Source organism: Apodemus sylvaticus, chromosome 1 (assembly GCF_947179515.1).
Source record: "Apodemus sylvaticus chromosome 1, mApoSyl1.1, whole genome shotgun sequence".
NCBI classification, from domain to species: Eukaryota; Metazoa; Chordata; class Mammalia; order Rodentia; family Muridae; genus Apodemus; species Apodemus sylvaticus.
Genome location: NC_067472.1, coordinates 4,425,206 through 4,438,032, shown reverse-complemented (window position 1 = coordinate 4,438,032; position 12,827 = coordinate 4,425,206). Strand labels below are relative to the sequence as shown.

The 12,827-nt window shown below is 42.8% G+C and overlaps 1 protein-coding gene across 1 annotated transcript in view; it reads right to left on the bottom strand.

Moving 5' to 3' along the window:
- The window catches only part of Ccdc186 (coiled-coil domain containing 186), a 32,434-nt gene extending 22,731 nt beyond the window's left edge, over window positions 1–9,703 (bottom strand). Inside the window, exons 1-2 of the mRNA XM_052182825.1 lie at window positions 9,490–9,703; window positions 1,048–1,739 (exon numbers count right to left, since the gene is read on the bottom strand). Coding sequence (XP_052038785.1) covers window positions 1,048–1,733 — 686 coding nt within the window. The 5' untranslated portion in view covers window positions 1,734–1,739; window positions 9,490–9,703. The remainder of the gene's footprint in view (window positions 1–1,047; window positions 1,740–9,489) is intronic.
- Window positions 9,704–12,827: the final 3,124 nt, after the last annotated feature.

The window sequence follows — 12,827 nt, the reverse complement described above, 5'->3', positions numbered from 1 at the left end:
GGGGTGGGGGAGGGTGATTGGAGTCGGTACTGACTGCAGGGGAGTGAAGAAGTTACCCCAAGCCCGGAAGGGCTGGAAGCACAGCTATCTGAGCCCTGAAAGCACAGAGTACTAATAGGTCAGCAGTATTCCAAGATAGGATTTCAGTGAGCAGAGGTGCTCTTGAGAAGTCACTGGAGTTTCACAGGCAAAGGTAAACAGGAGAAACGTTTCCACAAAGCTTCCTCTGACCTGTGCATGTGCATGCCCCTCACATTATTAACAGTCTTTTTATTAGAAGATTTAAATTTTAAAAAGTTTAAATTTAAAGTAAGAAAACAGAAAATGAATACTAGCAGATTAAGTTCACTTGGAAAAATCAATGAAGAGTGAGCTGCCTGAGGACAATCTGGTGGCTTTAACAGTATAGAATGGAAAAACAACAAAGCAAGGAAAGCCAGTTTCCTATCAAACAGCACTTAGAGCATGGCCTATGTTCCCTATAATCCTCAGTTTAGTTTAAAAGTGTGTAGTTTAGTGAAAAATAGTATGTATTATTTTTCTTTCATAACAGATTGCAACAGTATGCCTGAACTTATGTATCACTTTACTATGAAATGGACAGTAAAAATACAGAATAAATCCAATGAGAAACAGGCTGAAGGAAATCAAACTCATCAAAATACTATACAAACATGTTTAAAAGCAGAATGTGCTCACCTAATTCTTCTGTTCTCTAAATTGTAAGCATTTGAACTTAAATTTCATGACTTTTACTTTCTCTTTGAATTTATTTTCAAAATTTATTTTCAATAAATTCTATTTGAATTTATTCTTCACACCTAGTTTCAAAACTGAAAACCTTGAGTCGCTCCCTAGTGAAGGAGCACTACTTCCTACTGCTTTACCACAGCAAGCAGCAGCAGGGGCAGGCTGCTCAGCTATGTGGGGAAGCAGAGCACCTCTGCACGTCTCCATTCTGAAACAAAGCGGACAGCAGAGTCTCTCATGGCCAAAGTGGACAGGAGCGGTCCTGTGGGAGGCGAGCTCCCACAGGGGGAGACTTACTGTTGAATTGTGAGCTCCTGCTGCAAGTACCTGCTGTGCACACACTTCTCAAACAGGGCTAAGGCATGCTCTCCTTTATTCACCCCATTTGGCACTTGGTGTTCCTCTGCAAACTCAGCAGATAAGAGCTCAGATTCTATTTCTCCCAACAGATCATCTGAGGTTGAAACAGTCTTTATCTCTGAAATGAATTTCCTGGTGCAGTCTGTATTGTAGAGGCTTGCTGAGGTCTTTGGATTATCAGCTTCTGGGGGTGCAGATGACTTTAACTCTGCCAGTATCTGTGTTACCGCATGTTCTGGTTCACTAGTTGTGGACACTTGTTCTGTAAAGTCTCTGCTAGGAAAGTCGTCTATTTGTTCAGAATTTTCTGGGCATGTGTCTGTGTTAGCACAAGAATTCTCACCACTGCCACAGTCTGGAATTTGGCTTTCCTGTACTTCGATCTGACTACAGTGTTCATCAGTCTGACATAAAACTCTCTCAGAGTTCAATGACAATAGTTCAGATCCTGTTTCTAATCTGCTGCTTTCATCACCAGAAACTGAGATGCATGAGTCGTCCTTCAACTCAGATGTCTTCTCAGTAGTTGCATCAGAAGAAATGGATGCTGTGTGCTCTGTCTCTGACATGCTGACTGGCACCAATTCACTTTGCATTTCTTCAAATCTGCTCCTGATCTTCATTTACATCTAAGAAATCAAATTTTAAAAAATTAGACTAAGACCCTTTACACCTTTGCACATACTCCATGACCTGCCCAGGAAGTGCCCCATTCCTCTAACAAGGGCCTCCCCTAGAGACAGAAGAGAACAGCCTACCCAGAGTAGACACAACCATGGGGCCACCCCAGTCAACCCCTTTTCTGTCATGGGCCAGCCGGCTTCGCTGGTAGGAAGAACCTGTGACAGGAAGATCAGGAAGAAGAATGGCCTCCAGTTCTGTGGGCACATACTACTGAAGCCCTTTAAGGAGCCGGGCAAAAGGGCAGCAGCCAAAGCATTGGGCAGCAGTCTCAGCAGGACACACCAGTGGGTGATGATAAAGCTCACAAGAAGGAAACTTAAAAACAAGACCTGCTTCAGCTCACACCAGCGGGGACTGGCCTGTGACATGAGCAGTGTTCCCCTGACAGGGACCTGTGGAAGTTCCCTGCTTATTTCTAAAAGTAAGCATTCTCTTCAGTGCAAATCAAACAGTCTATACCTATTGTCTAGGTCAGTAAGAGCAACATTTGATTTAACTAGGTGAGAATACCTTTTTATATTATTTACAAAGCTACCTCATCTATCTTCTCTATGGAAAATTAGTCAACTTCAAATTTTTCCCTGACATAGAGAATACAAATCTTCTACCAGGGGCTGGAGAGATGGTCTAGCATACTGCTCTTACGAAGGACTCAAGTTTTCAGCTCCCCGATGCCCGTGGTGGGCAGTTCACAGCTGCCTGGACTTTTAGCTCCAGAGGATCTGACGCCCTCTTTTCGCCTCCTCTGGAACTGGTCTCATATGCACAACCCCTAACCCTGACACACCTGACACACCTATAATTAAAATTTTAATTTAAAAAAAAATCTAGGTAGGCAGTGGTGGAGCACACCTTTGATGCCAATACTCAGGAGGCAGACGCGGATGGATCTCTGGTTCAAGGCTAGCTCAATCTACAGAGCAAGTTCCAGGACTGTCAGAGCTGCATAAAGAAACCCTGTCTTGAAAAACAAAACAAAAAAACCTAGTGATCTTGATGAAAAGAACTGCTTGTGACTTTGGTCATGCTTTAACAAGTGCATAGACAGGCAGATGAGTTACCAGAGATGAGATTAAACTGCAACTAGGTAGAGATGAACAGCTACAATGAAAGAGTTGTTATGATGTGTACACATTTTATAACAGAAAAGCACATGCTTACTTCACGCTTTGAGAAAGGCGATGATCAAAGTGCACTGAATCAAGAAGAGACGACTGGCTGCATAGAGCCCCCAGCGATAAGCAGAAGGGAAAATTATAATAAGTCCTAGGACTTGTACAGCATTTGATTTTACTTTATGAATCTCAGCACCCAGTGAGCTCTCAAATACTTGCTGACCTAAAACTTCCATAAAATAAATAAGGCTAGTGCTTGAAGAATGTTATTCTAGGACTATAGGAAGGAGTCAACTGTAAGGAAGGAAAGGCCATCGAACATGTCCACCAAACATGTTGCTCCTGTGGACCACCGTGGAGATGACGATCACTACAGACAGGACTCAGGCTCCAATCACTTGTGAAGTGTCACCTACCTCCAAATGATACAAATTAACACCACCATGCTCTGATGCTTCATAAGCAAGCTGGTATTGATATCAAAGACTTTAGACCAAACAAATAAATACAGTGTACATTTGAAAACCTCAGTAACTTATTCCAAAATCTTGAAATGAAAAAATGAATATTAAAAAAAGAAAAAGAAAAAAGAAAAAAATGAATCTCAGGCAGGTATGCTAGACTCAAAGCAACTTACAAACTAGCTCACTCAAAGTAACTCTCTTTAAAGATATAACCTGTGATAAGATATACAGTAAATGTAAGATACACCATATGCTGTTGCCAAAGTTAAATCTTACAAATGTAACCCTGCAGTGGCTTGAAACATCACAACTAGCTGATGTCCTACCAACAGCGGTTGAACCCACACTGGCTGGCAGATAAGGAACACCTTCTGAAGAGAACAAATGACAAAGGCATTATGACTCTCCAGCATTCCGTTAAGTAAAAAGAAATTTTATCAACAACTTTAAGAGTCTTATTTGAGTACCGTGACCTGTCAACACAACCACATCCTTTCGTCCGGCTTCCTCAGTCCTCAGGGTTCACTCTCATCTCTCTCCCTTCACAGCAGTTACCCAGTTAGACTGAAGCAGTGACTCATAGCTGATGCCTAGATGAGAGTCTCCAGTCCTACACCCTGAGTTACAGACACGGAATTGTCTGTCCCCTCTTCATGCTATACTAGTCTACCTGAACAGGCATTCCTATTGGAGCTTTCTTTAAAGTCTTAGTCAAGCTGGCTAACCTCAATTCTGCCTCTACGGCTTGTAACTGCATCAAGTGCTTGGCAACAAATGTCTCTCTGCTTTCCTAATAAACAACTGTTCTGCTTTGCTGATAATTTCCCCTCCTTTCGACCAAACCCAGACCTCACCTCACACCTGGAACACTTAGTTTCTTGATCTCATTCAATTCTCTCAAATCAAAGGGCAAAGTAGTTGAGGGAAGGGCAGATTATTTGCCACAGTCATGGGGGTGGGGACAGGGACAGGGTTGCTACGGGAAGTACAGATCACCTGATTCAGAAATGATGAAGTATGTAGTATCCTGGCTGTCAAAGGGTGCCCTCCACTGTGAGCGGCCAGTGTGCAGGCTAGGAAGCTGCAACACTGTTGCTGCAAGGTCCACACCTAGCTCCTCTTCAGACAGTCATCAAACAGCCAGCTGTAGCCAGGCACCCAGACTGGCCTCTCCCTGCTTTAAAGTTTCAGGTAATGAAATCCTGTCTCCACACCACAGAGGCTAGCCAGAGAAAAGACACACACCTGTCTTTCTTGGGAAGAGGGTTAGGCAGACTAACATGGAGCGGTTAGGGGCTAAGAGCTTCAAGTTTTCTTCAAGGAGACTAGGACCCCTCCCCCGCTCCCCCCCACTTTTTTGCTTTTTTTTTTTTTTTTTTGAATCATGGATTCCTGAATGAAGCAGTTACATGTTTCCAGACCTGACCACCGCCCACATTCAGAAGGGCTGCTGCTCTGCTCTAATGTCACCTCCACCAAGGCACTCACTGCACACACTGAATGAGGCGAGTCCATGGACTGCCCTGGTTTTCCTGTCAGTCTACCTAGAGACTGACTGTGCTTCAGGACTTAATTTTCATGGCCTTTCTTTCTTCAAACCATCCCTATTACAAACACAAGAACAAGCTGTACATTGGAACACACTGCCTACACTCGAGCAGATACGGCCTTTCTTGACCCTTTTAAAGAGGCAGACACTTTTAAATCATCGCTTGTTCTTGCAACAAGAAAACGTGCTCAGAACTGAAACTTCTGTAACATCAAACAATACACAGCAATACACAAAGCAGCAATACACAGATCACCCTACCGAATGGATGCACTCTGCACAACAGTTACTACCGTCTTTGCAAACACTCTTCAGTGCTTCAGGATGGCAGAAGAACCCACTGGCTCTGTGAAATGATCTGGGGTGGACAGTCTTTAGTGGGCAGACTGTAAGGAGACTTCCAGTGTACAGACAGTGTAGAACAACAAATGTGATTGACAGTCTACAGGAGCTTCATCTCCGTAACAACAAAACCAAACCAAACAAGCTATTTACCCAAGCTTAGAATTAGTTTTATGTATCTTATCAATTAAAGGCTACATTTAAAAGACAAGTGATGGAGCTGAAGAGTCGGTTCTTCCAAAGGTCATGAGTTCAAATCCCAGCACGCACATGGTGGCTCACAACAATCCAGAAAGAGATCTGACACCCTCTTCTGGTGTCCAAAGACTTACATATAATAAATAAATCTTTAAAAATATTAAAAAAAAAAAGTAACTTACATAGTGTCTCTCAGTATGTCATGACCTGTAAAAAGGTCATTATACAAACTGGCATCTGAGAACCATTATGACTGCAATTGTTTGTTGATGCCCCAGTGAATACTGACAGGAGACCAGAGGAAAAGGAGATGCTACAGAGGATCTGTGCTTGTATATATAGTGAGGGCAACGCCAAGGAGTACATAAAAACTGTGCAGACAGAAACCCACCAGCCTCCTGGGAAGCTCATCTGTCCACCACTAACCAGGGGACAGGAGTCAGCTGAGTTCCCTACAGGCATCCCCAGCAACGCACATGTACAGCAATTTGGATACTGTCCAAGCATTTGTTGTTGGTTTTTTTTTTTTTAAGAAGGAATGCTGTCATGAAAATTAGGGAAGATTAAACAGCCTACTAGCAGTAGGCTACAACAGGAGCAAACAGTGAACCAGGGAAGAGCCTCAAGCCTGTTCCAGGTGCTGGTGCAGACCAACTTCACAGTCGCAGAGTCCCGCAGTGAGTGTGCCTGTGGATCAGTACATGCACCGCTCTTCTGACTCTGCAATAACTGCTACTTATGAGGAAAAATGCTTGTAATCCCCAAATCCCTCTCAATCACATGCTGCCCTGGGCGAGGCTCTTCGGTCTCTGACCCACACAGCTGGCCTGTGGCAGTGGGAACTGGGCTCGATCTGACTGCAGCACAGCAGCTGTAAGCAACCCAGCAAAAACGCGTCACGCCAAGCACTATTCCGCCTCGCTCATTCTTTAATGAACACACTCATATTTCTAGAAAGTTATTCCACACAAAACTACATATCTGAAAACACTAACAGCTTTCAGTACTATTTCTAGTTTCCTATAATTAGTACTAGAAGAACAAAACTGTGGCTCACAAAACTATAAATAGAAATGAATTCAATCTACAGATAATTGGTAACAAGTCATCAAATAAGTATCATGCAAAGGAATGAGCTCAAAAATAAAGTCCAAAGTATTCATCTGCCAAATATACACGGGGCAGCTTCTCCACACAGACAAGCTGTAGGTATTGGAAACACAGTGCAAAATAAAACAGGCACCCTTGGGTGCAGACCTCAGGTACAGTCTGACTAATTCTGGCCCATTAAATCTTTGTTTCGCTGCTGTAAAATGCTGAGACTACAGATCAGAATCCTACCTATTGCAGCATTATAAAGCACATCAACACTTCAGGATAAAAGCTTGTTTTAAATCCAGCGGAATAATCTTAGTTCAAATACTTTTTATAATTTTTAAATTATGCACCACTCCACCCCCCCAAATAATTCTAGCTGTATACTTACTTCTCAAGTTAATAGGCATTATCATATACAACTAGGCCTGTGAGATCACTTCTTCATTAAAATAAAATAGTCTCCTGTCCTTTTTAAGAAAATATAAATACCTTAAGACAGTTTTTGCATATTTCCAAAAACAGTTTGAAAGTTGCATAACTGAAGTAACTTACCTTTCCTATTAGTTCTAGCAAAATTCTGGTATGGCATTTCAAGTCAAAAGTAAAAAATTAAAAAGCATATAATCATTATCTCCTCATAATCCCTAAATAATTTTTGACACACTTTGCTAGCTTAAACTTTTAAATTAAAATGACAAAGTAGTGAAACAGAAGAGAAGCTGACTGGGAAGTATTAGTCACGTTTCCCTGATGCAAAAAGCTGACACTGAGGTCTCATAGAAGGCAAATTTATGTAGATCAAATTTTTACTTTTAAGAGAAAAAAGCTACAACAGTTGTTTCAAAGATTTCTAGAGCTGGTTCTCCAAGAAGGAAGACTTCAGATTCAGCAGTCAAGCACAAATTACAGTTTGAATGTACTGAGTTTCCTCAGCTCTTAGCCGTCACAGAGACGGCACAAAGCCAACAGGCTTGCTTCTGTCTTCTTGAGTTTCCCTACGGTATCTTCACTGAGACACTGGATAGCTGATTCATCTTGCAGCAGTAACACTCTCGCCTTTGTAACAGGCAAGCATAGTTTGGAAACTTTAGACTCTAAGATTGTTTTTAAAATATTAAGGCATAAAATTAATATAGAAATCTAACTTGAAGCTACTTGTACAGAACTTACCAACTGCAATGAAGTCTAAAAAATGTAAGTATTTTTATTAAAAAAAAAAAATCTGAAAACCCAAGTGGAGAGATGGCTCAGCAGTTAAGAGCACTGACTGCTCTTGCAGAAGTGCTGGTTCAATTCGCAGCAACCACACGGTGGCTCACAACCATCTGTAATGGGATCCAATGCTGTCTTCTAGTGTGTCTGAAGACAGTGACAGTCTACTGACATATATGAAATAAATCTTAAAAACAAAACAAAACAAAACCTGAAAACCAAATATAAGAAAAATGGCCTCAATTAAATATAATTTCTACATTTACTTAAAGAGCTGCACTTATGCCCGAGTTTGGTTAATTTGGTAAGATTTAGTTTATCAAAAACAACTATTCAGCATTTACTACATAGCTCTACAATGAATGATTAGCACAAGCTTTAAGAAGTGCGATCATGACAGCATTATCCTAGGGTTTGTTTCTGCTCTTGGTGTCTGCTGCGCCTTTACCCAATAGTTTACTTCTTAGAGCAAGCAAACTCTCTGTTAAGCAAGTTCAAATAAGTTTGAAATGGTGTAAGATTATGGTAGCATTTGTAGGTTTAAATTATCCCGTCGCTGCTTCTAAAATAAATACTAAATAAAACTAAATATTGTAAGTAAAGTGATGTTTATGGGGAAAAAAAAATCAAAACTTGACCTTAGTCATTTAAAGAAAAAAAAAGAAAAACCTTAGTTTTATTAATGAAACAAACAAACCAGAACTTGAAATTACTATAAATTACTATTATTTAGAATTAGGAAAGACCTTTAATAAAATTAAGCACAGTCCGTGCGTTTTCTGGTAGTATTCCAAAGTTATACTTACCTATTATCCTGTACAAAGGAGAAGGGGTTGGTACAACAGTACAAGATTATGGCCTTCCCAAAATCTTCACTGAACATTGGAAGGCCAAACAGGAACAATAAAAGAAGTAAGCCAATCATTACTGTTGTTTCATTTGTGTAACCATTAATTAACAAGGAGCTGAAAAGAAGCTGCACACGGTGTACTTCCTACATAAGACACGTCAGTTTCAGTATCCCTTAATCTCCTTCAAAATATGTACACTACAGATATAAACGTATAGTTATAGTTGGAAAGGCCACATCCACACTAATAAACCTAACACTTAACAGACTGATTTTCCTTTGGGTGGCTACACGTGCACCTTTGAAACACTGCTATAATGATTTGTTTCACATTCTTCTCAGACAAGCATCCTGTGTACCACTTCAGAAGAAATGAAAGGGCTGAACACCAAAGGAACGTGACACATGGTCTGAGAAATCTTTCTGGTTCGCTGTCATATTTCTATATTCTTTTCTGACTCTAACAAACGGAAGCGGCAGGACTCGAACCCAGGTGTTCTAGAGTCTCTTCTCTAAATAAAGACCAAGATGTGAATATTTAACAAGTTACGAATTGTTATCAGCTGAGCCATCATTCTTTGAGAATATGTACAGAGAAATACATCTGAAATGATTTCCCTACCAAGATTCATGAAATACATTGGTATCTTTGGAAAAGCCAAATGCTGCTGACCGCGTCCCCGGAGATCCCGCGCAGGTGCGGCGGGGGAGCGGCCGCACTCCGGGCACAGCCCTGAGAGCCCCGCCAGCCCCGTCACGTCCACGCGCAGAGTCGCGCACCGCCCGGGGCTGGCACTCCGTCACGTTCACGCGCGCAGACCACCAGCGAGCCCCCGGCGCCCGCCCCGACGCCCCTCGGCCACTCACCGTCCGTCGTCCAGCCCCGGGCCGCACCCTAGCGAGGCTGATGGAGCTCCGGCTCCGGGGCCGACGAATCCATGGCGGCGTCTAGCGGACGCGGAGTGGGCGAGGAAGTCACGCGCGGAGACCACTGCCGATCCCAGGCTCTCAGCCGAGGTTTTCCCCCAAAACCCCTGCGGAGCTGACACATCAACAAAGATGGCGGCGACGCCGAAGCCGGCGCGGCTACAGCTGAGGGGGCGGGACTCCCTGAAGGAGCCAATCAGCGCGGCGAAAATCAAGTGACGCTAAGCACCTGGGGGCGGGCGTGGTTTTTGAGGCCCCGCCTCCGGCCTCGCGGCTTCTGGAGGCCCCGCCCCGCATCTTGGTGCCACCTCCGAGTAGGAGGTTGACTTACCGGCTCTTGTCCAGTTGGGCTACTCTTTCCCATTCCTGCGACAAGCCGGTGCTTTCTGTTAGTAGGAAGTTGCCATCTTTCTTCCTCACCCTTTGGCCGGTCATCTAATGAGTCAGTGGCATAAAGTAATAAAAGAGAACTAGAGATTGTGGCTGGTTCTGATGGTGCAAACTGCGCTAGCCATGGGTGAGCCAAGTCCGCAGGAGCAGGTGACATGGACATGCGAGCATTCATCCCTGGGAGAGAGCTCTGCAGGGTTTCCATAATAATAATTGACTCAATCTGCAAGTGGCACGGGGTGCCATTGTTTATGTGCTCCAGGCAGAGGACCTAAGCTCCCCTGGGCTGGGTACTCCATCTGGTCATATGGTTGCATGCTGGGTGTGTATTATAGTGACTAAGCCCGGTTGGAGGAGGTAGGGAACGTGAGCAGTTTTAGTCTGGAGGTTTTACAAACCACCTTTGTCCGGAGAAAAGATGTTTTTAAAGTATTGAATCGTGTAGACATAAGTCATAAGGGAAATAGTTAGTGGCAAGTTTGTAAATCAAAACATATTACTGTTAAACTACTTTCATAATTGCTAAGGAGGAAAAAGTTCAATGTGGTATATTACTAACCATCTGTCTTTTTTTTTAAACCAGAAAATGATGCCTTCTCCTCAAATTATGGTACTGTATTACAGTACATTTTACAATTAAGGTGCTGTGTTGAACAGACTCATATATTTGAATGAAATAGGAAGTGGCACTATTAGGAGGTGTGGCCTTGTTGGAGGAGATGTGTCATTGTGGAGGCAGGCTTGGAGGTCTCATATAAATGCTTGAGCTACGCCCAGTGTGACACATCTGGTCTCCTCCTTGCTGCCTTCAAAGCAGTGAGCTTCGTAGAGCTCTTTGCTCTTTCTCTCATCCCCATGCACACTGCTGTGCTTCCTGGCATGGTGATAATGGACTGAACCTCTGAACCTATAAACCAGCCTCAATTAAATGTTTTCTTTTATAAGAGTTGCCTTCAGTGAGACCCTACTATGGATTGAACCAGGAGTAGTGGCTTACACCCGTTATCCAGGCATTTGGGAGGTGCAAATAGGAACCATTCAGACATACATAGGCTTTCTTGTTTTAAGGAAAAGAATGATTTGACTTGAAACATTGCTAGTAATGTTTCACAAAAGTATGTTATCACACAAGGATTGGAAGGACAGACACACTGAGTTACCTGTTCATATCATTAGCAGTATTTATGAAATGTACTTCAAAACGTATACCTGGTAATAAAATGTATTAAGTATGTCTGGGAAACTAATTTTTTAAGCATAAGAGAGAAGAAATACAGGGGTAAAACCAAAGAGATGAGACGGAAATGCTGCAGTCTGAAGTGGGAACTCTAAGGGCTCTTTGGAAAGTCAGTACTATAGGATGGTGTTTTGCTGAGACAAACACATGAAGGAACATGTCCTTAAAGTGGGTACAGGTGTGTAAGGCTAAGGCAGACACAGGAGAGAGGACGTCCTGCTAAAGCAAAGACTGAGGCCTGGCTGTCTCTTAGAGGTAGTGCCACTGCTGCTGATGCCGGTTTGCTATCACAACTCTACTGAACTGGACTGCTGGTGTATCTGTAAAGTGTTTGCACATGGTTCGAGCTGCTGCTGCCTGCTGACCTGTGAACTGGACTGCTGATTTCTATACAACACAGATGGGAGTTGCTCCAAAGAACCTTTCTAAACTGGTCCACTTCCCTCCATGTCCTTTCTTTTCCACTACCTCTGGTGGGTGGTGGGCTACAAGGGAGGTTAAAGTGTGTAAGAACCATCATTAAAAATAGGTTTTGAAAAAATTAAAGTTACAGCAATCCTACATTTGAATTTAGAAATATCACAATGAAATTGGAGATTTATTTTTTCATGAAGAAGTCAGTGCTGCAACATTTGCCTTAGCATGGGGAAGGCCTGGAATTCAGTCCTTGGGGTGATGGGTGTCTACTGAAAAGAATTACCAACAGCCTAATGCACAGCCTTACTCTCCACATCTCTATTTTCCCCCAAATGAGCCTGGACTGAAAAGTTACAAGGTGTGGCTCCAAGTTTGGAGCAAGTAATGTGTAAAATAGCATCGGACATATTCTGTTCAGAGATGGGTTTGGCATGATGACTTTCTCCCATATCACACTGTGTAGAAAGGGGGAAACTTTACAGGACAGAAATGTAATAAACGTCGGTCATATGACGACACTTGTTGTTCATGATCATAAAATGTATCAGACGGTATTATACAATAAAAGTGTGACTTTGCCTCTGTGGTCTTCCAAACAACTCATACTCCATTTCTATCAAGAGAAGTGCATCAGACCAATGTCACTATCATGGGGTATGTGTCCAAAAGCATAATCAGTACTCCTGGAAGCTGCCAATCAGGAGAAACTGTCACGACCATGGAAAGATAAACTAAATGCACTGTTGGATTCTGACTCAGATGTATAGAAGCAGGTCAGGAACTTGGATAAATCATAGGCTCCAGTTAGTAACAGTGGTTTCAAACATGTTCACTGAAGGAGAAACTGGTTGTAATCTCATCATGAGAACTCTTCTTTTTCTTTATTCTAGTATTCTAAAAAATATTGAAAAAGACACTGTCAAGCATAGTAGTTGAATGAAAAAGAGGAAAAGAAAAGGAACAAGGAGCATGACTGCTCCTAGGTATGGTGTAGTAGAAGGTTTATTAGAGAGATGAGGGAGAGCAGTGACAGACATCTAGGAGAGTCCAGAGTGAACATAACCCTGAGCTGGGCCGTGTAAAGAGACGGGGAGAGGGAGAACCCACCCTGGTTGGATTATATAGGGAAAGGCGGCTGGGGGAAGGGCAACCCAGCCTCTGGGCTGGAGAAGTTTAGGAATTGGGGACAGGGTATGCCAGCCATACCCTGTAACAGGTAGGTTGCTGGGAGATG